At 56.8% G+C, this 25,301-nt stretch overlaps 10 protein-coding genes across 10 annotated transcripts in view; 6 read left to right on the top strand and 4 right to left on the bottom strand.

Moving 5' to 3' along the window:
• Positions 1-112: 112 nt before the first annotated feature.
• CCMA1212_003844 (Small nuclear ribonucleoprotein Sm D2) lies at positions 113-819 on the bottom strand (the record flags this gene model as incomplete). Its single annotated transcript, XM_073701173.1, has 4 exons — positions 113-155; positions 316-573; positions 691-723; positions 800-819. 4 exons carry the CDS (start codon positions 817-819, stop codon positions 113-115), a joined length of 354 nt encoding a protein of 117 aa, XP_073560577.1.
• Positions 820-1,125: 306 nt separating this feature from the next.
• CCMA1212_003843 (3-hydroxyisobutyryl-CoA hydrolase) lies at positions 1,126-2,840 on the top strand (the record flags this gene model as incomplete). The annotated part of the gene is made up of 3 exons (XM_073701172.1): positions 1,126-1,129; positions 1,235-1,389; positions 1,449-2,840. 3 exons carry the CDS (start codon positions 1,126-1,128, stop codon positions 2,838-2,840), a joined length of 1,551 nt encoding a protein of 516 aa, XP_073560582.1.
• Positions 2,841-4,503: 1,663 nt separating this feature from the next.
• Positions 4,504-8,615, top strand: CCMA1212_003842 (uncharacterized protein; the record flags this gene model as incomplete). Its single annotated transcript, XM_073701171.1, has 2 exons — positions 4,504-4,600; positions 4,705-8,615. The coding sequence occupies 2 exons, from the start codon at positions 4,504-4,506 to the stop codon at positions 8,613-8,615; spliced, it is 4,008 nt and encodes a 1,335-aa protein (XP_073560583.1).
• Positions 8,616-9,346: 731 nt separating this feature from the next.
• Positions 9,347-11,487, top strand: CCMA1212_003841 (DNA polymerase alpha subunit B; the record flags this gene model as incomplete). Its single annotated transcript, XM_073701170.1, has 3 exons — positions 9,347-9,840; positions 9,914-11,234; positions 11,317-11,487. 3 exons carry the CDS (start codon positions 9,347-9,349, stop codon positions 11,485-11,487), a joined length of 1,986 nt encoding a protein of 661 aa, XP_073560580.1.
• Positions 11,488-11,698: 211 nt separating this feature from the next.
• CCMA1212_003840 (uncharacterized protein) lies at positions 11,699-12,913 on the bottom strand (the record flags this gene model as incomplete). Its single annotated transcript, XM_073701169.1, has 1 exon — positions 11,699-12,913. The coding sequence occupies one exon, from the start codon at positions 12,911-12,913 to the stop codon at positions 11,699-11,701; it is 1,215 nt and encodes a 404-aa protein (XP_073560725.1).
• An 830-nt stretch (positions 12,914-13,743) lies between these two features.
• On the top strand, positions 13,744-15,005 carry CCMA1212_003839 (Methionine adenosyltransferase 2 subunit beta; the record flags this gene model as incomplete). The annotated part of the gene is made up of 4 exons (XM_073701168.1): positions 13,744-13,931; positions 14,025-14,044; positions 14,130-14,582; positions 14,710-15,005. The coding sequence occupies 4 exons, from the start codon at positions 13,744-13,746 to the stop codon at positions 15,003-15,005; spliced, it is 957 nt and encodes a 318-aa protein (XP_073560046.1).
• A 1,842-nt stretch (positions 15,006-16,847) lies between these two features.
• CCMA1212_003838 (uncharacterized protein) lies at positions 16,848-19,602 on the top strand (the record flags this gene model as incomplete). Its single annotated transcript, XM_073701167.1, has 2 exons — positions 16,848-17,759; positions 17,845-19,602. The coding sequence occupies 2 exons, from the start codon at positions 16,848-16,850 to the stop codon at positions 19,600-19,602; spliced, it is 2,670 nt and encodes an 889-aa protein (XP_073560045.1).
• A 724-nt stretch (positions 19,603-20,326) lies between these two features.
• CCMA1212_003837 (Farnesyl pyrophosphate synthase) lies at positions 20,327-21,529 on the bottom strand (the record flags this gene model as incomplete). Its single annotated transcript, XM_073701166.1, has 2 exons — positions 20,327-21,250; positions 21,410-21,529. The coding sequence occupies 2 exons, from the start codon at positions 21,527-21,529 to the stop codon at positions 20,327-20,329; spliced, it is 1,044 nt and encodes a 347-aa protein (XP_073560050.1).
• A 907-nt stretch (positions 21,530-22,436) lies between these two features.
• CCMA1212_003836 (Anaphase-promoting complex subunit 8) lies at positions 22,437-24,664 on the top strand (the record flags this gene model as incomplete). The annotated part of the gene is made up of 3 exons (XM_073701165.1): positions 22,437-22,534; positions 22,637-23,185; positions 23,245-24,664. The coding sequence occupies 3 exons, from the start codon at positions 22,437-22,439 to the stop codon at positions 24,662-24,664; spliced, it is 2,067 nt and encodes a 688-aa protein (XP_073560049.1).
• Positions 24,665-25,133: 469 nt separating this feature from the next.
• CCMA1212_003835 (uncharacterized protein) overlaps positions 25,134-25,301 on the bottom strand; it is a gene marked incomplete at both ends in the record, with an annotated part of 1,769 nt that continues 1,601 nt past the window's right edge. Inside the window, one exon of the mRNA XM_073701164.1 lies at positions 25,134-25,184. Within this exon, the coding sequence (XP_073560048.1) occupies positions 25,134-25,184 (51 nt within the window). The remainder of the gene's footprint in view (positions 25,185-25,301) is intronic.

Raw genomic sequence — 25,301 nt, 5'->3', positions numbered from 1 at the left:
AACGCCTATATTCGCCGGTTTGAGTCTCTCGCAATGTTGATTCCGCCATCCAACAGCTCAATGTCAATTAAATAATTCCCCTGTAACAAACGAAAACAGATGCGTGTAAGGTCTAGCTCAGAAGGACCAAGATGACGCTATCACCTCTCAGGAACCTGCAACACATCAGTATCTCAGACCAATACAAGTCTATCGTCCCCTTGTTTTCCCCCTCATTCAACCAAATTAGACCCAAGGCCAATTCTGATCGATGCCTTTTAAAAGAAGGTCGGGAAAAGGATGGGATCGGGAAGAAGAAAGAAGAATAGAGCATACATCTTGCTGATGAACCTGTCCTTGTTGACCGGCCGGCCCTTCTTCCCGTCCGCTAACCTGGGCGTCTCCGTCCACATCTCCTTGACGTTCTCGAGCACCATGTTGCAATGCCTGTCAAAGGCCTTGACGCGGGCGAGCAGCTTGCGGTTGGAGCGGATGGAGATGAGGACCTGGGTGTGCGAGCGCACGGCCGTCTGGAGGATGGAGAGGGGGCCGGAGGAGAATTCGTATTCTTCGAGCTGGGCAATTTCGTACTCGCTATTCGAGACATGTCAATACGTGTGTTCCCCTTTGTGTGCTCGTCTGTGCGCGAGTCCGTTGGGGAAGTGGTGGGAAGAGAGTGTGTCGATGAAGCAGAGAAGGGAAGAAACGTACGTGAGTTCCGAGCGAGACTTGGTGAGGAGTTCCCTATTGTGAGAGAGTACAAGTTAGCGCGAGATGTAGTCATTGGTGATGAGGGAGCGATAGAGAGAGAGAGACGTACTGAATCTTGGGGTCGGCCATTGTTGCTGTTGGGGGTGGATTTGGTGACGTTTGGGCGAGATGGGAGTTGCGTGCGCAAGGCTGGGGATTGAAGCTGTCGAAGCTCCGAAAAGTTGCGAGGCGAGGCGTATCGCGGGCGGCTGATGGTGATTGGCTCGTGTCGCGGCGTGTTGTGGGAACAATTGGCCTGGCTCTAAGATTATGTAAGCTCTCAAGATGACCGGGCGAGGGGCACGTGATACGGATGTTTCCAGGGGTACGTACTGTACCTCACTAGCCGCTCCTCCACGTTCCTTATCGGCAATCGGCGGGCCAATTTTCAGAACCATGGGTGGAGCTGCTTCTGGTATTCTTGGACCCGAGAATCATCGATCCGGTCCTTGTCCTCGTCGTCTTCTCCTCTAGATGCTCTAGATCCCTCAGACTTCACCTCGAGGGTGCGTCTTGTATATTCGGCTTCCAATGTCCTTCCGAACATTCGCGGCCCGAGCTGGCGTGGCAGCGAACGCCGCGGGCCGGAGCAGCTACCGCAGCACCATGGGCATGGCGCAGTTGAGCAGGGCCATGAGCTCGTCACTCGGCGCACGGCCGGTGAGCAAAGAAGAGGTGCTCTGTTGTGTCTGAGTAAATGCTAATTGAACGAATAAAAGCTGTCCCCCGAGGCCTACAACGTCAAGGAGCTGCCCGGCGACGAGCCCAACGATGTCGTCTTCGAGAGCAAGTATGGGCTCAGAACGGTGCTGCTCAACCGGCCAAAGAAGCTCAACTCGCTCAACGGATCCATGATTCGCAAGATAGTCCCGCGGTTGATCGAGTGGGAGAAGTCGGACATGGCCAACGTCATTGTCATGAAGGGCGCGGGCGAGAAGGCTCTCTGCGCAGGCGGTGATGTTGCGGAACTGGCCAAGTACAACCAGGAGAGCCCCGACGGGTGGAAGAAATCGGCAGAGTACTTTGCTCTGGAATACCAGCTGGACCACTACATTGCGACATACCAGAAGCCCTACATCGCCTTCATGGACGGCATCACGATGGGCGGCGGCGTTGGGCTGAGCATCCACGCGCCCTTCCGAATCGCGACCGAGCGGACACTGTTTGCCATGCCCGAGACGACGATTGGCTTCTTCCCCGATGTCGGTGCATCCTTCTTCCTGCCTCGGATGAACGGCTCCATCGGAACGTACCTGGCGCTGACAAGCGATCGGCTCTCGGGACCAAACGTCTTCTACAGCGGCATTGCTACTCACTACCTACACTCGTCAAGCCTGCCGGATCTCGAGGCACGCCTGGCAGAGCTGCGCTTCCGCGACGAGGACCCTCTGCCCCGCAGACTCGAGCTCATCAACGACACGCTGGAGGAGTTCTGCACGGGTTTGCCCTACGACCAGTCCTTTACACTGAGCGGCGAGACACGACGGGCCATCGATCGGTGCTTCAGCAAGAACAACGTGGATGACATCATTGCTGCCTTGAAGGAAGAGCGGGGTGAGACCGAGGAGTGGGCGCAGAAGCAGCTGGCGACGCTCAAGAAGCGATCGCCCACTGCCGTGCACGTTGCCCTTAGGCAGATGCGTGTCGGCGGCAAATGGAGCATCTCGGAGACGTTTGAGAAGGAGCACCAGATTGCCACCAAGTTCATGCAGCACCACGACTTCACGGAGGGTGTGACGGCGCTGCTGGTGCGCAAGGAGGCGGCCAAGTGGCAGCCCCCGTCCCTCGAGGACATCCCCGCCAGCGAGAACGTGGCCAAGCCGTTCTTCACCTTTGACAAGGACGCCGGATTTAAGCTCTTCACCGACCGGACATACTCCGAGTACCCTTACGCCGTCCTCGGTGTGCCGACCGAGAAGGAGATTCAGGCTATCGTGTCCAGCACCTCTCTGACGCCGGCGGAGCTCGCCAAGCAGGTCAAGGCATCAAGGAAGAACCGACAAGGCGTGGCGGAGGTTGTGGACGAGATTATCAGCAGAAAGGTCACTGTTGATGATCAAGGCAAGGCCAAGTGGGTGGCTGATGAGGCGACGACTTCAAGTCGGCTATGAGAAAAGGAGGAGATAGGGGAAAGATGAAAGAAGAAGGGAAATAGAAGTCGCATATACATGTACAATAGTAAGAAAGTCAAATAACATGACAAAATATGTCCATGCATTTTTTGCGTAAAGATGGAAACATGAGTGGTGATGTCGTCGTGATGTTGTTGTGTGTGTCTGTAACAGACGCTGCGGAGATGGTTCGCGCCCGTGTGCTGTTTTGCAAGTTGCGGTGGAGGTGCAAACCATCTGGCGTCATCAAAATCAGGCCAGAGACAAGAGAGACACAGGCTTCATTTATCGGCGTTAAAAAAAAAAAGGGCAGGGCGAGCAACACCATGGAGGGGCAATAAGACGGTGTATTGCAGCCTAAAAAGCGCAGGGAGAAAACCACGTCACGAGATGGATGGATGGCCTTTTGTGGAGGGGGGAAAGGATGCTGATGGGCAAACGAGCCTCTGAAGATGGCGTCAAGTCGGCTCAGCAAACTATAAAAGGGGGCCGGCAGTCCCCCTCTCTCCTATGCTCTGGCCCGGAAGGAAAGAGAAAAACATAAAAGGGTTTTTCATCGTCCGATTGTTGCCTCGTGTTTCCCCGTGTCGAATTGCCAGCTCAACCGGAGCTTCTTTGCCCGGGCCGCCCGCCAGCACCATTTGTTTGTCGGCACAAGACGAGTTCGTGTAAGAGATAACGGATTCGCTGGACAGTTTTTGGTCCGACGAAAGCCAAGCCCTTCTTCGTCTTTTCCGGCGCCGCTCCGCTTCCGGGGTTCAGCCGGGAGAACCAACCAGCGAGAGGATCGACTGCTCCATTGGGTAGGTGGGGTTCCGGCCGAGGGAAGGGAAGTGCCCTCGCGCTTGCACTTGCACTTGCAGTCGAGCCTATCAAAGCACTCGCATTCCAGGCACTTTCCCAGGCCTTGTTCACTGCCGAGACACGCCTGTTGCTGCAGGCACTATTTCACTACAAGAAGCTCTAAAAAGGTGCGGGCTGTTCCCATTGTTTGTTTTGTCGCCAGTACACCGAAAACACCGAATAGCTACCTGGGGCTGCCGTGGCGCGGCTAGCGATTTCAAGGTACTGCTCAGGTACCGGCCAAGGCACGCTGCCGCGTTCAGGTACTTGCACGCTTTTCGCTGGCGACGTGACGAGAGGGCCGTCAGTCCAATCCGTCCAATCCTCATCCACCACAGCTTCACCTTATCTGCTGCATCTTGCTGCCCTCTCACCAGAACAAAGAAAATCACTCTTTTCTCTCTGTCTCTCGGCCCGTAACCCTGCGTGTCTCTGTCGCAACGTGGACTCGGGCCTCATTTTGCATTCTCTGCGTCTCTTGCTGCCCCATCTTCCTTTTGTCTGTCTTACAAGCGTCGATAAAGGGTCTCTGCGCGCACTCACTCACTCCATAGCTCACCAGATCCACTTACGCAGAGAGAGACGCGACCTGCAGGTATTTTGGCGCGTCACGAACATGAAACCCGCATCCCCCATTTGAGTCGGTTACCAGGACAAGACAAGCCTCTCTAGCAACCCAGCAACTGAACTCTCCACTTCCCTTTTTCCAACCCTCGGCAGAGAAGCGCCTCTTCGGACGTCGCATCGCCAACCCCCAGCAGCAGGGCTCCATCTCTCCCTCAAAGGGCGACGCAGCGGCCGAGGGCGAGGCACGTTCGCCATGGCTTCACCAATGCCGACTCACTCGAGCGGCTGGAATCACCCGCCTGTCGCTGGCGAGACGGACGAGTACGGTCTGCAGACCAAGCTCATGAACTGTACGCTCTCTCTCCATATCTCTCGCTTCTCGCTCTCCTCGTGCCGCCTGCGCGTGCCATGCATGTCTTTGGTTGGCCGCCAGCGACTAATTCAGCCCCGACAGTGAAGGTGCACTACACGTTCGACAGAGAGGCCAAGGAAAAATGCCTGGCCAGAGGCTCCCAGCCGCTGCAGGTCCAGACCGTGCCCGTCGACGACAGCAACACCATTGGCATCGTCGACTTGAGGGCTTGCGTACACGTTATTGCCGAGTGCAGCCCGGAGCTGACGAACCACGACTGCGACTACACCATCTACGCAATCGACTATTCCGAGCCCGACTTCCCTCTGGTCGGCCAGGGCCTGCTATCATGGGTTTTCCAGTCGATGCGGCCCGACTTTGGGAGCTACCAGCCCAAGATGGTGACGGGCCGTGTCACGAGGAATATACTGGGTGTGTTTGGCGGCGGAAATCGAGAGACCTTGGAGGTCAGACTGAAGCTGTCCGAGACGACCAGGATTCAGCGTTCTGTCACATATGCTCCTCCTCACATGGACCAACAGCCTGCGAGGCCCATGGAGCAAGCCTTGCCGCCGCATGCCGTCTCAGAATGGAACTCTCTGGTCCAGTCGAACCCCCAGGGCGTGTCCCAGCAGGCGAGCCACAGCTACGGCGGCCCCCCTCCTCCTCCTATGCATAGCAGCCATTCACCCGGCATGGCTCATGCGCTACCTCCAGGGCCGCCACCGCCGTTGGCTAGGCAAGGCTCCTTTGGGCCAAGCTACAACCAGAACTCGCCTGCTCAGGAGCAAGCGAGGATTGCTCCCATCCCTGTCGACACTCAAGCTCAGCCCATACCCAGCATTCCTGCGCCGTCCTCACGACCATCTAGCAGAGCGTCGAATCGACCACCGCGGAGGAAACCGCCCACGGGCAGGCCACGGGGGAGGCCACGCAAGAAGCCTAACGAAGGCAACACGTCCGGCTATGAGGATGGAACCGAAGGAGAAGAGGCCGCGCCCCCGAAGGAGGATGAGCCCGTCAAGAAGAGGGCCAAGGTGACCAAGGTGGACAAGGCAGATGCGACCCCCTTCGCCGCCGAGCCAGAGTCTCTCAGGGTGGCTGCCAGCAATTCCAGCTCCCTGCGCAACTTCCGGCCTCTTGCGATCAACAGCGACAGTGTGACAGGTAGCCATCTGCAGGAGGTCCCTCGAGCTCCCACACCCGTTCCTAACGGTCGTCTCAGGGCTGTACCAGGACGGGAGCCCAGCTCCCTCAAGCGACGCGAATCCGCGCTGAGCCAGCGGCCTGTATCAAGCTTTGCAACGAGTGAGATGGGTGGCTTCCCTTCTCCAGGCATGGACGACGACAGATCGCCGGATTCTGCGGCCCCAACGCCAAACTACCCCGAGGACAGTCCCGCGGATATCGGATCCTCGCCACCTGTTCAGCAGGCTACGCCCTACATGCGGTCCAGCCCACCTCCTTCAAGCCCGGTTCTCCCCCCAATGCGAGCAATGGCCCATCAAGAACACAGCATGTCGGGCAATGACGTGAGCGAGCTATTTGGAGAAGGAGACCAGTCCATCATGGAGGAGCTGCCACCGCAGCCGCGCATACACAATGCTCCTAAGCAGAGCGTGCCGGTACAGGTTTTCCAGCTCCAGGACGGCCCGAGCGGCCAGGACCTGGTACACGTTAGGACATACAACACCCCCTACCCTACTTCGAACACACCGGCCCCGACTGAGAGCTCCCTACTGCCTCCGGTAAGGCGAGAATCGAGCCGATCACAGCCCAGCGCCCAAACTACGAAAAGGAAGAGGCCGCAGTCGACCTCGACATCACCCACTTTGGCCCCAACTCCACCACCTACAACCGACGCCCCTGAACGGGCTATGAGCCCAAACCTGACCTCCACGCCAGCCCCGATCCAAGCTCCGACTCCTATCCCCCTTCCCCCGTCCATACGCGCTCCCGAGTCCATCCAAGAGCCCATCTTTGTGCCTATTCCTACCGCCACATCTCCCGCCAACGCCGACGAGCGCCCAGCGCCGACCCCTGCAGCAGCACCGCCACATCCTCCTCCTGAATCGTTTGCAACTACGACGCCTACTCCGGAGCTCTCGCAGCTTGGGGACCTCACAGACGACATATTTAACGATCCCATAGTCCAGCTCGCCTCTACATTTTCGTCGAGAGAGGAGGCACCTCCGCAAATCCAACCACTCTCACGATCTTCACAGCCTCCTCAACCGAAACCGCAGACTTCCAACAAACCCAAGCATCCTCGTCAACTTAATCGATCACAATCCGCAGGGCCGCTCGTATTACCGTCGACTCCGGCTAGCGACCCCGTCGGCCCGTCCACCTTGTCTCAGCCTCCTGCTGTCGCTGCTGATCGCCCATCCTCGGTAGGGGGCGCCGACACGCGTCGGCCGACCTCCATGGGACCGCTCACCTTGCCACTACCCGAATCCGCGGCAGACCCTACGCCCTCGGCAAACCCAGGAGCTCCGGAGGAGCCCTATCCGCCAAGCGATTTCCTTCCGCCGCCGTCTTCACCGCCCGCACAGAGGTCAAACAAGAACATCGTAAAGAAGCATGCCATCAAGCAGCGACTGGAGGAGGCCATCAATAATGGGGAGATGCCACCATTCTGCAGCAACTGCGGTGCCATTGAGACCCCTACTTGGAGGAAGATATGGATTCAGGAGCGCGACGGCGTCCCCGAGCGTTGTGAATATTCCGAGAAGCCTGGCAAGATCACGGCAGTGGAGGTTTTGCAGCGCGATGAGGAGGGCAACCCGACCCTGCATCGCGTCGTCAAGAAGAGTCTGGCCGTCACCGACGAGAAGACCAAGTGGCAGGAGTCTCTACTTTGCAATCCGTGCGGCATCTGGCTGACCAAGTGCAAAACTCACCGGCCCCCCGACAGATGGGATAAAGATGCGTCTCGGCTTGGTCAGGAGAGGCGGAAGAGGGGCACCGGCCGAAGCACATCTCGCCCGAAGAAGAATCGTCCCAAGGATGACGCCCCTTTCAACCTCACTTCGGAAGCCTACTTACCCACAGACGCGTTGGAGCCCATCGCACCCTCGTCGCCGAAGATGGGCGAAGTAATCCCCCTCGACACAAACCCATCGCAGAGGACAAAGAGCGCCGGAAGCCAGGGCAAAGACAAGGCCAATGGCAACATTGAACTGGAAATGCGGTCCCAGCCAGGATCATCTCACTCTCAGGGCAGTGGAACAGCTCAAAGCCCCATCGACATCGACTTTGATGAAATGGCTGGCAGCACCAAGAGATTGCTGTTCCCATCTCCAAGGAAAGAGGGAGTGCCGAAAGTGCTTTGCAATGTTGATATCAATATTGTTCAAACTGCAGAGTATCGTCCGGGACAGCAAGTCAAAGGAGACCAGGAGAATGTCGCCGCCGCCGCCGCCGTGGCAGGGTTGCATGGAAGCACCAGCAAATTGGACGATCTGGAGGCTCTCTTCAACAGCCCGCTCAAAGAACGGCCGTCCACTCCGCCACCCGACGCAGCGCCTGCTCAGGCCGAGGCTTTCAAGACCCCTACACGACCTACCCCAAGCCACAGGCCCATCACTAGAAGTGTCTCACGGTCCCTGCGATCTGCTAGGTCGATTATTTCGCCAAACCAGCATGCTCTCGAGCAGACTCCCACCAAGACGCCGAGGTCCATGCTGAGAGTCCCCGGTAGCAGCGCGATGAGACGCAGCCCGCGCACCCATCAGGGTAGTTTCGACGTCTTTGATTCCCCCGTTAGTCGAAGCATAGTACAATTGCTTTCGGAGGGCAACGTGCTGGGGACCGGCGAGAACGAGGTGGACCTCAGCAGCCTGCCAGGTCTCGGGCACATGGAGGAAAGCTTTGACTTTAGCCTGTTGAGCACGGATAATCTGATGCCGAGCTCCCCATCGAGAACGGGATCTACGGGATTGACCTTTGATTATGATGGCGCTACCGATAACATTGGTGACTGGATGGACAGTGTGATGAAGCTCAAGTAATGCCTCTCGAGGAGCGCGGTTGGAAAAGGGAAACGGTACTTGATGATTGATGTTTGGTCTTTAGCGCGTGGAGTTTTGGATGAATATTTCCAACGAGCTTTCCTACAAGAAGCACGGCTGGTACGGTGGCAGTCTCTCTTTTTGCCCTTTGTTTTCTTTATGTACTGTCACTTATAGAGTGCTTTAGCATAGTCGATACCAGAGCAATGCTCAATTTCCCATGATATACTGCATGCCCTGTCTCCTTGTGATGTGAAGTCAGTTGCGGGTGAAATTGGTGTATAAGCGGGCGGGTGTTGGAACTTTGGAACTTGTCGAGTTGCAGCGAGGACATCTACCTGCGTCAGAGCCGGTGAATGCACGCATATATGTTGAATCAAATCGCCTGCTACTCTTTTCACCAGTGAAAAATTGTCTTATATCTTCCAGAAAGCATTGTCCCAGTACCTGGTATGGTGTGAATGACGGGAGAGGTCGGCTGAAAGGTACATGCTCGATGTACCTCTAGCTCTTTGAGCTCTGCCACTTAACGCGTCGCGTCTCCACGTCCCTTCAACTTTCAAACCCCCACTAAACTTTGACATACAACTTACGACTTACAGCTTCATGTTGCCAAAGGGAGACTGAACTGATGCAACTGGTGCTACTATCTTTCTTCTGATTAGCTCATTGTGCATACCAGCAAGCAACAGCCACACGCGAAGCCCACCAGCTTCGACAATCGGCCCGCCATGGCCGCCGACGAAATGCAATCTCGATTCGCTCCCAACGGCGCCCTGGAGGCAGACGTCCTCGGCGAGCTCCAGTCCATGGCGCGGCTGCACGACATTTCGGCCGAGGACCTCTACTTCAAGTGGGAGTCGTACTGCATCAAGATGGACGCGGACGCGCAGGCCGTGACGCTGGACGGGGTGCGCGGCCTGAAGCAGAGCATCCAGGACGAGCTGGAGAAGTCGCAGCGGCGGGTGCAGCTCAAGAGCGAGCGGAAGAGCGCGCCGACGCCGAGGCCCAAGGCGGGCGGCAGGGGAGGAGGAGGGGGGGACGTGTTTGGCATGCTGGATGGCTTGGTGCCGAGCACGCCTGGGTCTGGGTCTGCGAGGTTGCTGGGTAGCAGCAGCAAGACGCCCGGGAGTGGGGGGCTGAGGAGGAGGATGGAGATGCAGAGGGACATTCCAAGTTCGCCGGCGGCTGGGCTCAATGAGCAGATGAAGTCGATGAACCTCCCGTTCGTAAAGAGTCAGCCCTTGGTAACGGATTGAGTCTGGTGCTGACCTGTTGGTTGACGGTGGTGATTGTAGGGCGACGTCGTTTGCGGATCGACAGAATGCCGGAGATGTCGTGGAAGTCCTAAACGAGGAACTTGCGCCTGCCGAAGCTCCGGTTGCCCCTTTTCCCGAGCCGAGGATCAAGCTCACTGCTGCCTCTGATCAGAAGAAGACGGGCTACAAGCCGCTTGCGATGAAGCTGTCAGAGGCTAGCGAGATCCTGGACGACCGAATCGACGACTTCATTGACCTTGTCCGCGAGCACCACAATCTAGAGGACTCTGCCTTTGGCAACGCGGCGACCGCAAGCACAACCGAGGTTGTGGCTGTAGGCCGCATAGCGTCCGACTCTCTCGAGGGGAAGCTCAACGCTGCGTCGATAGTGCTGGAGACGTCCAGGCGGACGGGCAGGGGCCTGAGGGTGCCGCTCAAGCTGGATGCGGTCCGAAGCTGGAGCTTCTTCCCGGGTCAGATTGTTGCGCTCAGGGGAAGCAACATCACGGGGGACGAGTTTATCGTCAAGGAGATTCTAGAGGTGCCTCTTTTGCCGAGCGCAGCGTCCAGTCTTGCGGCCCTGGAGGCTCACCGGGAGAAGCTCAAAGGCGACCCCGACGCCATGGACTCGGACTCGGATCCTGCGCCGCTCAACATCATCTACGCAGCCGGGCCCTACACGGCCGATGACAACCTCGACTATGAGCCGCTGCAGGCTCTGTGCAATCAGGCAGCCGACACGTACGCTGACGCCCTCGTTCTTACGGGGCCATTCCTTGACATCGATCATCCGCTTATTGCTACGGGCGACTTTGACCTCCCTGAAGAGGCTTCGTATGACCCCGACACCGCCAACATGAACACCGTCTTCAAACATCTCGTCGCGCCCGCGCTCAGCCGCCTCGCCTCTGCCAATCCTCATCTCACCGTCATTCTCGTCCCTTCGGTGCGCGACGTTCTCGACAAGCACGTTTCTTGGCCCCAGGACACCATTCCCCGACGAGAGCTCGGCCTGCCCAAGTCGGTGCGCATCGTGTCCAACCCGATGACCCTATCCATGAACGAGGTGGTCGTCGGACTATCGAGCCAGGACGTGCTCTACGAGTTGCGCAGCGAGGAGGTCTCCAAGGGGGCGCCGGCGGGAGACCTCATGAGGCGGCTGTCCCGTCATCTGATCGAGCAGCGACATTACTTCCCCGTGTTCCCGCCGACGGACCGGTCGAGGCTGCCCAGGACGGGGACAGACGAAGGGCTTGCGACGGGGGCCATGCTGGATGTGAGCTATCTCAAGTTGGGCGAGATGGTGAATGTCCGGCCCGACGTGCTGCTGACGCCCAGTTCACTGCCTCCTTTTGCAAGGGTATGTCCTCTTTTAATGCACCTTTTCCCCCTGCCCTTTCCAGTTCTCTTTATTGAAGTCGTTTGACTAATGGATATCTTAGGTCGTTGAAAGCGTCTTGGCCATTAATCCAGGCTCTCTATCAAAGAGGCGTGGACCGGGAACGTATGCTCGCATGACGCTCTACCCTCCACCGTTGGATGGAGAGGTAATAGATGGGTTGATAAGTCACAGGGTATTCGACAGGGCGCGGGTAGAGATTGTGAGGATATAGAAGAGATGGGAAGTCAGTTTCTCAAGTAACGGCACCATTTTTCAACCTTTTCATTTGAGTCATGTTCTTCCTTTTTGGCTATGTTCGACGCCAACTAGATGGGGGGTATATATTTGTACAGTTATTAAAAGTCCAGGTTATGATGCGCTGCTGCATCACCCACTAGAACTCAAGGTAGGCCGTGTTTGGCTTCTTGGAGCGTGCTTCTTCTTCAGTCCCTGCTATCAATTTTGCGTCTCTTGTCGCCGTCATACCGATCCCTTTCGCGAGACGTACTCCTCTTTCTGCGATTCCAATCATCATCCGGCCGAAACCGATCATCCTCGCCACCGTCAAACCGGCGCTCTCCCCTCCTCCTATCGCCATCAAACGCGCCCCATCGCCCCGTATCCTCCGTCCGCATATCCTTGTACTTTGTCGCGCCCTTCTTGCCCAGCTTCGTCATGTCCCGCCTCTGCAGGTACTCAGGCAAAGCCTCGCGATTGCGCACGTCGTCTTGAATCCGCGACCCCATGATATCCCGCTGCAGCAAGCCCGCGGCGGCCGTCTCCTCCTGGAAGAAGGCGCCGCGGTGGTAGTACTTTTGCATGTACGCCATCTTGCCCTTGCCCTCCTTCTCCTCGCGCTGCCGAGCGAGGAAGGCCTCGTCCTCGGCGGCGCGCTCCTCCTCGGTGAGGTTGCGGCGGCGCTCCACCTCGGCGAGCTCCCGCTCGCGCTCCTCGATGGCCTGGCGCGCGCGCCGCAGGCGCTTGAGCTCGCGGACGCGCCACGCGGCCTCCTCGGCCTCCGGGTCCAGCCCGTCCGTGGTGTCGACGTCGGAGCCCGAGTCGTCGTCGTCGTCCCAGTGCTTCTTGCCGGCGGCGCGCGCGGCGAGGTCCTTTTTGATCTGCTCCTCGACGAGCTCGTCGGCGGCGCGCTTGCGGGCTTGTTCCTCGGCGAGGCGGGCGGCTTCGGCGTCGGCTTCGGCGTCCTTGGATGTGGCGGTGCCGGAGCGTTGGTTTTTGGGTATGAATTTTGGTCGCATCATTAATCTTCTGGGTGCTTCTTCTTCTTCTTCGCTGCTTTCCTCCTCTTCTGATTCTGATTCTGATTCTGAACCGCTTTCTTCCTCTTCTGACTCTTCTTCTTCTTCCTCGGTGACGAAGCCCTGTTCAGCGGCTAACCGCTCCGCCTTCTCCGCGGCGATGCGACGCGCCTCGGCGGCTTCCGCATCTTTGCGGCGCGAGTTGAGGTCGACCTTGTTCAGGTTGCTGATGATCTTGCCTGCGCTGACGGCCTTGGGGGGGGGCGCGACGGCGACGGGCTGGATGGGTTCGTCGGCGTCGCTGGCGTCGGAGTCGGAGGAGGAGGAGTCGGCGCCGGTGGGCTTGCCGGCGCGGTGGCGGGAGGGTTTGATGGGGTTTGCGGTCATGCGCTTGGGAGGCATTGTGGGCGGTAAAAGGGGGGAGGTTTAATGGTTGGGGGAGGGAAGAGAAGGAGGATGAAGTCGGAGTTGAAGTCGAGAGAGAGACTGGAAAATCGAGGTGGGTCTGCGATAAGGGACGGTATGTCAGTTATCGAGCTGCTAGCGGGAAGTCTGTACGGCTTTCATCTGGAACAGTCAGTCAAAGACATCAACCTCGTGGGATGCTGGGGTCAAATTCTGCAGGAGTAATGATACAGGTAAGGTATGCATGCATGGAGCGTTTATATCTGCCTCACGAGGCCTGTTAGTGACATATACCGGCTCAGTTGATGAGTTTCGTCTTTTGTAATCTACTAGTACCTGCCTGTGCTCGAGCTGCTGTACATCACATGTCACCAAGTACAATTCGCGCTTAGGTCAACAAAACGACGGCCACGGTCCCTTGAGGTAGCACGCGTAGGTTAGAGGCTGGAGAACTGAAAAATATCCAGAGCCAATGAATATGATCGTGATAGCATCCACCAATTTCGACATCTTAAGAATTGATCATGAATTGGGCTCGTTGTTGTTGACGAAACTCGCCTCCTTGGTTGTCTGATAGGGTAGCTCTGCTTGGGAAATGCGGAGCTGGCCCCTCGTCTTTCACGTCACAGCTCCACCAGCCAAGCTGTACAGTAGCTCAAGCTCCAACTTCTCTGCTCTGGTCGCTCAAACCTCATCTCACTTCATCTTCTCTTGAGTGAGAGGTATAACATCGATTGTCTTTTCCTCAGCTACCGTGATACCTCTCCCGGAGTGTCATACTTTATACCCTCATATATCAACATCCCAAGTCTCTCGTACGGCATACAATGGCGCAGCGAACGGTCCTCGTCACCGGTGCTACCGGGCTGTTGGGCAGACAAGTCGCCGCCGCCTTTCGAAACAGCAACGGATGGACCGTCAGGGGCTCGGGTTACTCGCGGGCAGACGGAGTTGATATCATCAAGCTCGACCTGGAGAGCGGAGCTGATATTGCCAAAACGATAGACGAGATACGGTGCGTTGATGCTCATTTGGCGGCTGTGCATAGCCGACATGACGACGCTTCATCCTGGACTTGAATGCTGACGAGACTCTGAGCGTACGATAGCCCTCATGTGGTAGTACATTGTACGTACCATGCGCCGAGTGTCTAAGCAGTGGAAGCAAGACGACTCGCAGCGGGATTGTTGACTGACTTCCTATTCCCCTCCAGGCGCGGCGCAACGGTTCCCAGACAAGGTGGACAAGGACCCAGAGGCGGCACGGACACTCAACATCACCGCCAGCAAGTCGCTCGCCAGCGTCACGGCTGCTCGCGACATTCTGATGATTTACATTTCCACCGACTACGTCTTTCCAGGCCGGCCCGGCGAGGCCCCTTACGAAGCCGATGCCACCCCGGAACCTACTAACCTCTACGGCCAGACGAAGCTGGATGGCGAAAAGGCCGTTCGGGAGGAGTATTCAATCGCTGGAAAGGAAGGACTTGGCGTTGTCCTTCGAGTCCCCGTGCTCTACGGCCACGCGGAGACGCCCTCAGAAAGCGCCGTCAATGTGCTCATGGAAAGCGTCTGGAAGGCCCAGACGCAGGGCACCAAGATCAAGATGGACCATTGGGCCATTCGCTACCCTACCAATACCGAAGACGTAGGAAGAGTCTGCCACGGTAAGTTTTATCTCATGCTGCTGTCTCTACAGATTGGATGAGCCCCCACACCGCGTTTCCAATATCTCATTTTATATCACCGTGTCCCCCCTTACAATGCTAACTGCGCTCTCCCCCGTCTTCACAGACGTGGCGGTCAAGTACCTCGACTCGGGCGATCGCAAGCAGCTGCCCCAGATCCTCCAGTTCTCCAGCGAAGACAGAGTGACCAAGTACGAGATCTGCCAACGCTTTGGCGACATCATGGGCTTGTCCATTGCCAACATTGAGCCCAACACGGAGGGCAACGACCCCAGCGCCAGCGTGCAACGGCCGTATGACTGCCACCTGAGCACGCGGGAGCTCAAGAAGCTCGACATTGACGTTTCGACATGCGATTTCGTCAGCTGGTGGCGCCGCGAGGTCCGAGCTTTTCGCAAATAGTTATTAATAACCCAGTTCTTGACCGAATACGGTTCCGCATTGATGCCAATCTTTCTTCCCAGACCCGGCTTATCAGAGCAATGTGTGCATACTTGTCTGAACACGCAGTACTGCCTACTTCGAGCCCGGGGAGATGTAATCCGCCGCCGAAGACATGCGCCGATATGCCGATACGTCAGGGATGGAGACTTGGTGCCCATGTCGCTGTTCAGCTGGCCACGTGTGTTGGTGAATACTGCTTTGTCCATGTCACCAACAATATTCTGTCGTGTTACCTGCGGAAGCGCAGACTTGGCAGAGTAGGGAGGCGGTTGATATACCAGACCCCGGCCTGCAGAGTGCTAGCTCCAGACTCACCGAACGGTGGTTCGTGGGGGATCCGCTTAGAAGGCGACATTAAGAATATTTCAACCGCCTCCGCCTCCATGACCTGCCAAGGCGATGCCTTCGATTAACCCAGATTCACCGGAAGTGCTTTCTGAAGGGGGCATGGAGCAGCGTGAGAAGCCATTGGGGGGCAGATCTATGCCTGCTGAACCCTGTCAGGGATTGGCAGCGCCGCACAGTGAGTGAGTACAGCAGGCGAAGGCGAGGGGCAAATGGGTGATGTTGGCCATCCTGACAGTTTGCTGGATGGTGTAGCGCAACTGTCCCCTTTGCTCTTGCGAGTACTCCAAGAGTCTCTCTATGCATGAATTTTCTCTGCTAAGATGAAGCCACAAGGAAGTGAGAATCTCATGACTTACGATGTCGAATCTCTGTCTTCGCAGCGCCATTCGACGAGTTGGCCAAATTGGGACCCGCACCAGGAAAAAGCAAATCCTCGCCCAAACCCCCTTTGCAATTGCTGGTATGCTGCAGAAATAGTCCTGCTCGCGGTGGTACGACTACTCGCCACGACAAGGCTTATTGCAAGCGAGGAGATATTTTAAGACATTGATCTGCTAGATGCTGGCGAAGATCGTTGAGCGGCCGGCGGTGGAGGGGGGTTTGGAGGCTCATGGCATTTGGCGATATGACCTGCGTCATGGGCATCGACATTTGGCAGAGCGACTCCCTGATGTTCAGTGCGAAGCCTGTCGTTTTTTTGGCCACGAGGCATCCGGACAAGAGAGATTGCGTCGATTGGGCTTGCTCTCCTGGACGCTTCCCTTTTCTCCAGCATATTTCCTCTGCCCATCGCCTTGCTTTTCACCTGCTTCCCCGGAGAGCTGTTCCTTCACCAACGGCTTCTTGTTCTCGGCCTGCTCATTCCATTGGTCACCTCGACACCAGTGATTCTTTCTGCGAGACTTTATTTATCATATCCGGTACGTCAGCTGCGGATCAGGTTACCGAGAGAACGGCTTAGCACCGGATCCATGGATGTGTTCTGACTTTAAGCTTTTCATGACAGCTGCACTTACACCGATTGTTGGGTGCGCCACTCCCGCAGCCCCTGTACCAGTTTATACAGGTTGTCACCGAGCATAGATCATCGCCAGCAGAAGAAAAAGGGGAACAGAAAGGGCAAAGAAGCAAAAAAAAAAAAAAAAAAAAAAAAAAAAAAAAAAAAAAAAAAAAAAAAAGGAGATCCAGGAGAGAAATCCTCCCTTTGTCCCCTTATTCCCTGACGCCTAAAACCCGTGCGGACTCATTCCTGACGCCTTTAATCTCTGCTGCGTGACAGCTTGATTGACTTGCGTCTCAGCCCTAAACAGCAGTCGGTCACATTCACTCGGTGTTTGTGGCTGGCGTTAGGCGGTTGATCGACTGACCGATACGCGGCCAGGGCGCAACCCAGTGAAGCTGACAGCGGCCCCAGCGCGGCTACAGGGCGCCGTTCCAGGCACCACAGGCACCATGACTGCTGCAGACGAGGTCCCTGCAGCGCCCCCGGGCCCTGAGCTGCAGCCGCCCAAGACGCCGCGCAGCCGCCCGTTTGGAGGGAAGAGCATCTCGCGCTTCAACCTGTTCCGCGATCCTGATGCGCCGCAGAGCTCGCCGGGTTCACGCCCCAAAAGCTCCCACTCTCAAGCAGCACAGGCACAGGAACAAGATACTACACCAGCACAGCTGCAGCCCCCGCCGGCCATCCCCAACTTCGTGCTCAGCGCAAACTCCAACTCCAACGACTCGACTCCCTCGCTGCTCGAGCGAAGATTCTTCGGAGGCGACCTCAAGCCGCCGCCGTCGCCCTCGGCCAGGTCCTTCGTCTCAGAGCCCGGGTCGCCGCTGGGCTCGCACTTTGGCACACCATTGAGCCGCACCGCCAGCAGGGCCGAGCGGGAAATCGACGAGCTCGCCGCCCAGCTGGAATTCGAGCTCGAGGAGGCCCGCCGCAAGAAGGCAGAGGCCCTGCAGAGCTGCCAGGAGGAAGACGCCGCTCGCTGCGCAGACGACGTTGCGCGACTCGAGGCCGAGCGGGAACTGGTCATCGACGAGCAGCGCAAGTTTGACCTGGCCCGCCTCCAGGCGCAGCCGCCTTCGACCCCGTCCTCGACCAAGCCCAAGCGAGTCCTCGAGAAGCTCAACCTCTTCTCTAGGAGTAGCAGGAAGCCCAGCAGCTCCAACCTGGGACAGCCGCCGCTCACCCCTCTGCCGCCTGCTACGCCCAACTCCATCGCGCCCAGTGTCTTCACGCCTACGCCTAGCATCGGCGGTAGAAGCAGTCTCGACGACTCTCCCCCGCTGAACCCCTCGCAAAGGATGAGCTTCATTCAACCGCACCCGGATGGCGACGCGCCAATCTCTGCCATCAATGGCGGTGAACGAGTGAGTGCCCGTTGGCTCGCACCATGTCCTTGTGTGACTCTATTCAGTTGCTGACCCCTCTTCTCCTAACCTCTCCCCCTTGCAGCGTGTTACTGTCAGATGCATGTCGTCCACCCTCAAGCTGGAGGTAACCACTGAGACTACGCCGGAGGATATCCTCATCGCAGCGTCTGCTCAGACACAGCATGACGTCGATGTTGAAACGAGCGTCGTCATTGAATGCTACGACACCCTTGGCCTGGAGCGACGCATGCGACGCTATGAGCATGTACGAGACACCCTGAACTCCTGGGACCGTGACCAGGACAACTCGCTCTTGGTTGTGCCCTGTGATACGCCGGGAGACGACGACAGCCTCGAGCTCTCGGCCGTCCCGCAGACAGACGAGCCCGCCCCTGGCTTCACCATCTACCTCTACCACTCCCCGCGCCCTGGCAAGTGGAGCAAGCGGTATGTCACTTTGCTGAATACAGGCCAGATGTTTGCTTCCAAGCGCGCCGATTCGCAAGTCGGTGACAAGGACAGCACATCGTTGTGCCATCTGTCAGACTTTGACATCTACAAGCCCAGGGAGAGCGAGGTGAAGCGGCATCTCAAGCCCCCCAAGAAGATATGCTACGCCATCAAAAGCCAGCAGAAGACTGTCGTCTTCCCCAACGGAGAGAACTTTGTCCACTTCTTCTGTACGGACGATGCCGCGACAGCGCACAAGTTCTTTAGCCATGTGCATGCGTGGCGTAGCTGGTACATTGTCAACAAGATCACGCACTCACGCCCGGTCGAGATGTCTCCGCCCCTGAACCTGGGCATCGACATTGGCCCGATAATACAGCGCATCCCAGATAAGTCCCCACGGGTCTCCAGTGGCCTGACCCTCTCCACTGGAACGTTCATAGACGAGGCCGACTTCACCAAGGCCATCGAGGAATCCACAAGGAAGCTGGCGCTGGAGGCTGAGCTCAACAAGAACAAGCCCAGGAAGCGGAAAGAGTCGAGCGCCTCCGGGAGCCCCAGCATCAAAGGCGATAAAGCAACCTTTTCGCCCACTGGATTGCTGGGAGATGCGTATGAGAAGCGCAAGGAGGAGGCGGCCGCCGCGGGCGAGGCCGCGACAGACGGCACAACAGTCAAAAAGCTCGAGGGCCCCTTCACAGAAGGGCCGTCCTTGCTGAACAGCATCAGCCTGTCGTCCCCCAAGTCTCCTGAACAGCCCCCCCTCAAGTCCTGGTTCCCCTCCGCCGCCGAACACAGCGCGCGCAACCGGAGCGCTTCCATCTCGAAACGGCCTGTGACGGCTGATCCTTCGGTCAAGTCTGATCATGGCAAGGGGCAGGGGCCGCTTTTGAACTTTGCGAACAACAACTTCCCAGAGCCGCCACGGGCCCGAGAGGGCCCTCGGCACGGTCCTGGGTCTAGGCAAGGACACGGGCTACGCCCCCCGCCGGGATCGCCTCTCGTCAGCTTTGCAACCGGGGGACAACAAGCACCGCCCGGGTCGCCAGGAGGAAGACACCGACCCCCTCCCGCCGGTGGTCCCATGCCGCCGCCGGGAGCGCCAGGCCCGCGAAGCCGCAGCCACTCGATAGCTAGTGCCAACAGTGGTGCTTCTCGACGCTTCCCCGTTTCCCCCGAGGACATCCCTCCGGCATCTTCGCACAGCCGGCAACCCGGCTCACGAACGAACCGGATGCCCCCTCAATCTCCTCGTGACGGGCCCTCGCGAGGTCACGAACATCGCCGTCCGGGTCCTTTGCTGCAGGAGCGCCAAGAACGTCCCAAGGAGCGACCCAGAGAGCGTCCTCAAGAGCGACGACCAGGGCCTCTCGTGAACTCAGCCCGATGATTGTGTCTACACTGTATACAGAGCACATACACGAGGCACTACTGCCGAGTGATGGATGAGAGCGATTTGCATTTCCTTGTCATGAAACTCTGATGCAGAGGCACAGAATATTTCCACAGTCGGGCTTTTAGTATTCACTTTGTTCATGTTTCTTGAATAACCCATCTTGGTCATAGCGGTGATCTGTCTCATTTCTTCCCCTCCCTTGTTCGTTATTCACTAAGGGCGAAGTGGCATCGAGATGGCTTGTGAAGCTACCTTACTTACGCATGGCATAGCATGGCAAGTATCATGGAAGTAGAAAAAAGAAATTGGGGGTGTTGGGTCGTTTGAGTCCTTTTATTTGTTTATGTTATTAGAGGAGCCGCGTCGTCTTTCACAGCATTCAGGATTGGTCTTTTTGGTATTTTACGGTATGCGCACACGCACCGAGAGAGGGAGGAGAGGAGAGAAAGAGAGGTATCATGGAAAAGGCCATTGTAGTAGTTCATAATACATACTCATCCACTGGTATTTTTGCGTTGATGTTGTCTGCATTTGAATCTTCTTGCTCTATATGTGACGTGTATATATATTAGTCTGATGTGTTTTTTTCTTTGTCGATTCTACCATGGACGACGGCATCCATAACGCTATGAAATCGCTCCGGTTTGTACAGACGCCCGCATTCTTCTTCTTTTCTGCAACTGAAAGATTGAAAGTTGAGGGGAAAACGTGGGTTTGCTTATTTGCTTCGCTTGTAAATCTTGCCCAGGAACACCTCAAAGACCTCCTTCTTGAGGCCCTGGCTCTCGTCAATCTTGTTGATGAGGTCCTTGAGCTCGGCGGCGCGCTTCTCCTCAAACTCCTCGTAGCGCTCCTTGAGCTTGAGGTCGTCGTAGAGCTTCTTGATGGCCTGCTCCTTGGCGTCGTCCTTTTGGCCGTAGTTGTCCTCGAGGATCTTGCGCTGCTCGGGGGTGACGATCTGGAGGGCCTGGTTGACGAGCCAGGAGCACTTGTTGTCCTTGATGTCGGTGCCGATCTTGCCAATGTGCTCGGGGAGGCCAAAGTTGTCGAGGTAGTCGTCCTGGATCTGGAAGTACTCGCCGAGGGGGATGAGGATGTCCTTTGCCGTCTGGAGGTTCTGCGGGGTGGCGATGTCGAGGAGGTAGAGGGCGAGGGCGACGGGGAGGTAGAAGGAGTAGTAGGCGGTCTTGTAGATGACGATGAAGGTGTACTTTTCCATGGAGAAGTTGTCGAGGTTGACGGCGTCCTCGGGGGCGGTGAGCAGGTCGCAGAGCTGGCCGAGCTCGGTCTGGAAGGACGTCTCGTGGAAGAGCTCGACCATGTCGACGTAGCGCGGGTGGTCGCGGAAGAACTTCTTGAGGATGATGTAGATGCCCGACTCGAGCAGGAAGGCGTCGTTGATGGCGATCATGCCGACGCCCTCCTGGCGGTACCAGCAGGGCTGGCCGCGGCGCGTGATGCTGCTGTCCATGATGTCGTCCGAGACGAGGAAGAAGGCCTGCAGGAGCTCCGTCATCCAGCCCAGCGTCGCGGCCTTGAAGTATTCCTCCTCGGTCAGGGGGCGGCCCAGGATGACGGAGGCGGAGTCGGGGACGGACATGCCGCGGTTGCATTTGCCGCCGAGGGGGTTGACCTCGAGGTTCTGGGCGTTGATGATCAGCTCATGTCCTTGGACTGCTTGCGCTTCCCATTGTCTCCCCTCCTCTGCCCGTCGTCTTCTTTGTCTTCTTCTTCTTCTTCTTCTTCTTCCTCCTCCACCATATACGGGAATGACATATCGGAGACTGAGATACTTGCTTACCTTCTTGAACCAGTTCAGCTCCTTCTCTGGCAGCTTGTAGGAGCGGGCATGGTCGAGGAGGGCCTCTTCCAGCTTGGGGTAGACGGATTCAAACTCCTTGAGGGTAGTCTTTTGCGCCATTGTGACGGATTGGGGTATTAGAAGTTCAATTGAACAAAAAGGAAGAATCAGAAAAAAACGAAACGATTTCAGCTCAAGAGAACAAGAAATCAAGAGAGAGGAAGAGAGAGAAAGAGAGAATGATATACGTGTTGGGTGAAGCGTTGGGTCGAACTTCGGTTACTCGAAATGGACGAGACCCTCAAACCCCTCTATCCAATTGCTAGCCAGAAAATTGCCAGCGCCCGAACCGGGGAGGGCCCCTCATTGCCTTTGCCGTTTGGAGGGGGCGGTGAGAGGCTGGCTGCATGTATGCGGTACTTGTGCCTGTTGGGATTCCGGTGGTTAAAAGGCAGGTATTTACCGGAACGTTGAAGTAGAGTGTACAAGGCACCGGCAATACTCGCTGTGACGGCGCGACTTGGCTGGTCACACCCGCTGGAGTTGGCGTGCCGGTACCTGAAATTTGGGGTGGGCAGGCGCTGTTGATTGCTGTTGATTGCTGTTGATTGCTGGGTGATATCGGAGGTTGACGTTGCTGGTCGTGAAGTACTCCGTGTCGGACCGTCAAAACAATGCAGAAAACACACTGTATGCTTGTACGATGGCTGCAGCTAATCCGAGCATTCTGCCGGGTTGCAAGCCTACTGTGTACTTGGCGTCACCTCTCCAATACGAGTACGGAGCAAGGCGCGTACTCGGGTCTGACTGCACTGTAGCTCTTATCGCGACATCCACCATCTCACACCAAGCTCAACACAATCGATGCCACAGCCCGATGCCCATTCGCAGACACTGACGCATGCGAATTGGACTCATGACATAGAAAGAAAGGACAAGGGTTTCGGCACTCACTGCACGGCCGCGGGTTGGGCCTTTGCGCCGCCAGTTGCACCAGCATAATCAGTTGTTGTTTTGATCGCAAGCCATGGCGCTGAGCCCTCATGAGGTCGCGCAGCTCAGGGTGGCTCTGCAGGACGCGGTGGTGAAGTGCTCTGAGCGGTGTCTCTACCAGTCGGCAAAATGGTTAGCTGCTTAATCTCCCTTTCATGATTGCTTGGAAGCCCCGTCGAACATGTGTTGCATCCAACAAGTGTAAGGCACAAGGCTGATCATCTTACTATCAAGGGCAGCCGAGCTTCTCAACGCTGTGCCAGAATCGGAAGAGGGCGAGGATGACGCCGCCAGCCCCGACCTCAAGCACACGTCACCCATCTTCTCACCAAACCAGGATGCCGACGAGGCTGCCCTCGAAGCAAAGGAGCTGAGCAAGTACCTCCTCGCCAAGTCCCTGTTTGACTGCAAGGAATACGACCGCTGCGCCGCCGTCTTCCTGCCGGACTCGTTGCTGTCGACCGTCCTCGACTCGCGCCTCGAGAAGCCCCCGGTGGCTGCCAAGGGCAAGGGCAAGTCCAAGGCTACGGACGACGCCAAGCAGAGCGCGATCCCGCTGCCCAAGCTCAGCCAGAAGAGCCTGTTCCTGGCGCTCTATGCCAAGTTCATGTCTGGCGAGAAGCGCAAGAATGAAGACTCGGAAATGGTCATGGGGCCTCAGGATCTGGGCACTGTCGTGAACAAGCAGCTTCTCATTGTGGGGAGATTTCTGGCTGCTTGGTTTGAGGAGAGGACGACGGATGATGACGAGGTTCTCGGAAGCCAGGGCTGGCTCGAATACTTGTACGTGGAAAGCCTTGTTTGCGTCATTGCACCCATGACTAACACCGGCCTTTCAACAGATATGGCATGGTGCTTGCCAAAGAAAAGAACGATGAGAAAGCCTTGGAGTTCTTCATTCGCAGTGTTCACAAGTATCCCATGAACTGGGGCTGCTGGCTAGAGATGACGTCTCTGATATCAAGAGTCGAAGATGTTAGTGCTCAATGTCTTGCACCATCTGGAGCTCAAGCTGACCGTCACCTACAGCTGAACCGGATATGTCGACACTGTCCTCAAAACATTGTTTCTTACATGTTCCACCTCCACACATCACTTGAGCTATACCAGCAATCCGCAGGGCTCGCAAACTCTCTCGACCAGCTTCTTTCCATCTTCCCGACATCGTCATTCCTCCTCACCTGCAACGCGCTCCTAGCGTACCATGCAAAGGATTTGATGGCGGCCGAGCAGCACTTCAGCCGGCTACTATCGCTTCACCCACACAGACTTGACTCACTGGACCACTATTCAAATATCCTCTACGTGCTAAACCTGCGGCCAAAACTGGCCTTCTTAGCCCACCTGTGTTCGAGCGTGGACAAGTTTCGACCCGAATCCTGCGTTGTCATCGGGAATTACTACTCGCTATTGTCGATGCATGAGAAAGCAGTGGGTTACTTCCGTCGAGCACTAACGCTCGACAGGTCATGTCTTTCTGCTTGGACCCTGATGGGCCACGAGTACGTAGAGCTGAAAAACACCCACGCTGCCATCGAATCTTATCGGCGGGCTGTGGACGTCAACCGGCGCGACTACCGTGCTTGGTATGGCCTCGGACAAACTTACGAAATGCTGGAAATGCATACCTATTCGCTATGGTACTATAAAAAGGCAGCAGGTCTCCGCCCCTGGGATGGCAAGATGTGGATGGCCGTTGGATCGTGCCTCCAGAAGATGGGCCGGGAGCGCGACGGCATCAAGGCGCTCAAACGTGCCCTGCTGGCCGATGCCTACTATGACGTTGGCAGCAGCTTTGGAAGCGGCGGAGATCTGCTGGGTGCTCGCGGGGCCACCGGCCAAATGGATCCGGAGATACTGTTGCAGATTGCCACCATGTATGATCAGCTGGGTGAGGAAGAGGAGGCCAAAGCTTACATGGAGCTGTGCATGGCGCAAGAAGATGGCGGCCCGGCTGCTGCGGGAAACCTTGGTGAGTCAGTGAGGATTCACAATGACTCACCGGGAGGCTCCGAAGGCTATCCCGACCGCGAGGATGCCAATGCCGAAGGGAATGCAGAGGGCACCGGTGTCACGGCTGCGACCAGCAAGGCACGGATGTGGCTGGCCAAGTTCGCCATGCGCACGGCAGATTATCAGACGGCGAATCGACTGGCCGCTGAACTGTGTCAGGATGGAGTCGAGGTGGAGGAAGCCAAGGCGCTGGCGCGGGAGGTGAGGTCGAGGCTTGAGGCATCTGGGATGCTGGGACCTGCAAGCTAGCAGCGGGTGCCAGACACTTGGCATGGTCAATATCCCATGCATCGATGGCAAAATGAAGCCCGCAACAGAATGGATGGCATTTGATGGTTGGGCTGTTACCTTGCATGTTTGGACTGATGCCCCCCTTTATTCACGACATATGTTAAATAGAATGAAAGGAAGAACGAAGATGGAGCAGGTCGAGTTCAATATGCATTGTATCACGGTAATGAAACGCTATTGAAAGGAGCGTACTTTTTTATTTGATCTATCCTTGTCTAAATAACAAGATCAGATCCAACAGCCTTTTGTTTATCCGCCTTCAGTTCTCATGTACCCAAACCATTATACCCTCGAAGGATCAAGGAGTGTCAAGAAGATTAGTGGAAAGCAATAATTAAAAACTGAGAACTGTCCCCATAGCAACGGGGTAATGAGCCCGATGGCTTTTTCCAAAGGGGGGCCATTGTGATGGCAACCATGTCGTCGCTTAGAGAGCCATGGCGGCAATGCCAGCGACGACGAGAGCTCCGATGCCAGCCTTGGTCTTGTCGGCAGCGGCGGTGGGAACGACCAACGGGGTGGTTCCTGTGGCCGGCGGCGGGGGAGGAGGAGGAGGAGCGTGAGAGCTTACCGGGGGAGGGGGAGGAGGGGGAGT

Source organism: Trichoderma ghanense (genome assembly GCF_004382785.1).
Source record: "Trichoderma ghanense strain CCMA-1212 chromosome Unknown scaffold_3, whole genome shotgun sequence".
NCBI lineage: Eukaryota > Fungi > Ascomycota > Sordariomycetes > Hypocreales > Hypocreaceae > Trichoderma > Trichoderma ghanense.
This window is presented reverse-complemented; position numbering and strand designations above follow the sequence as displayed.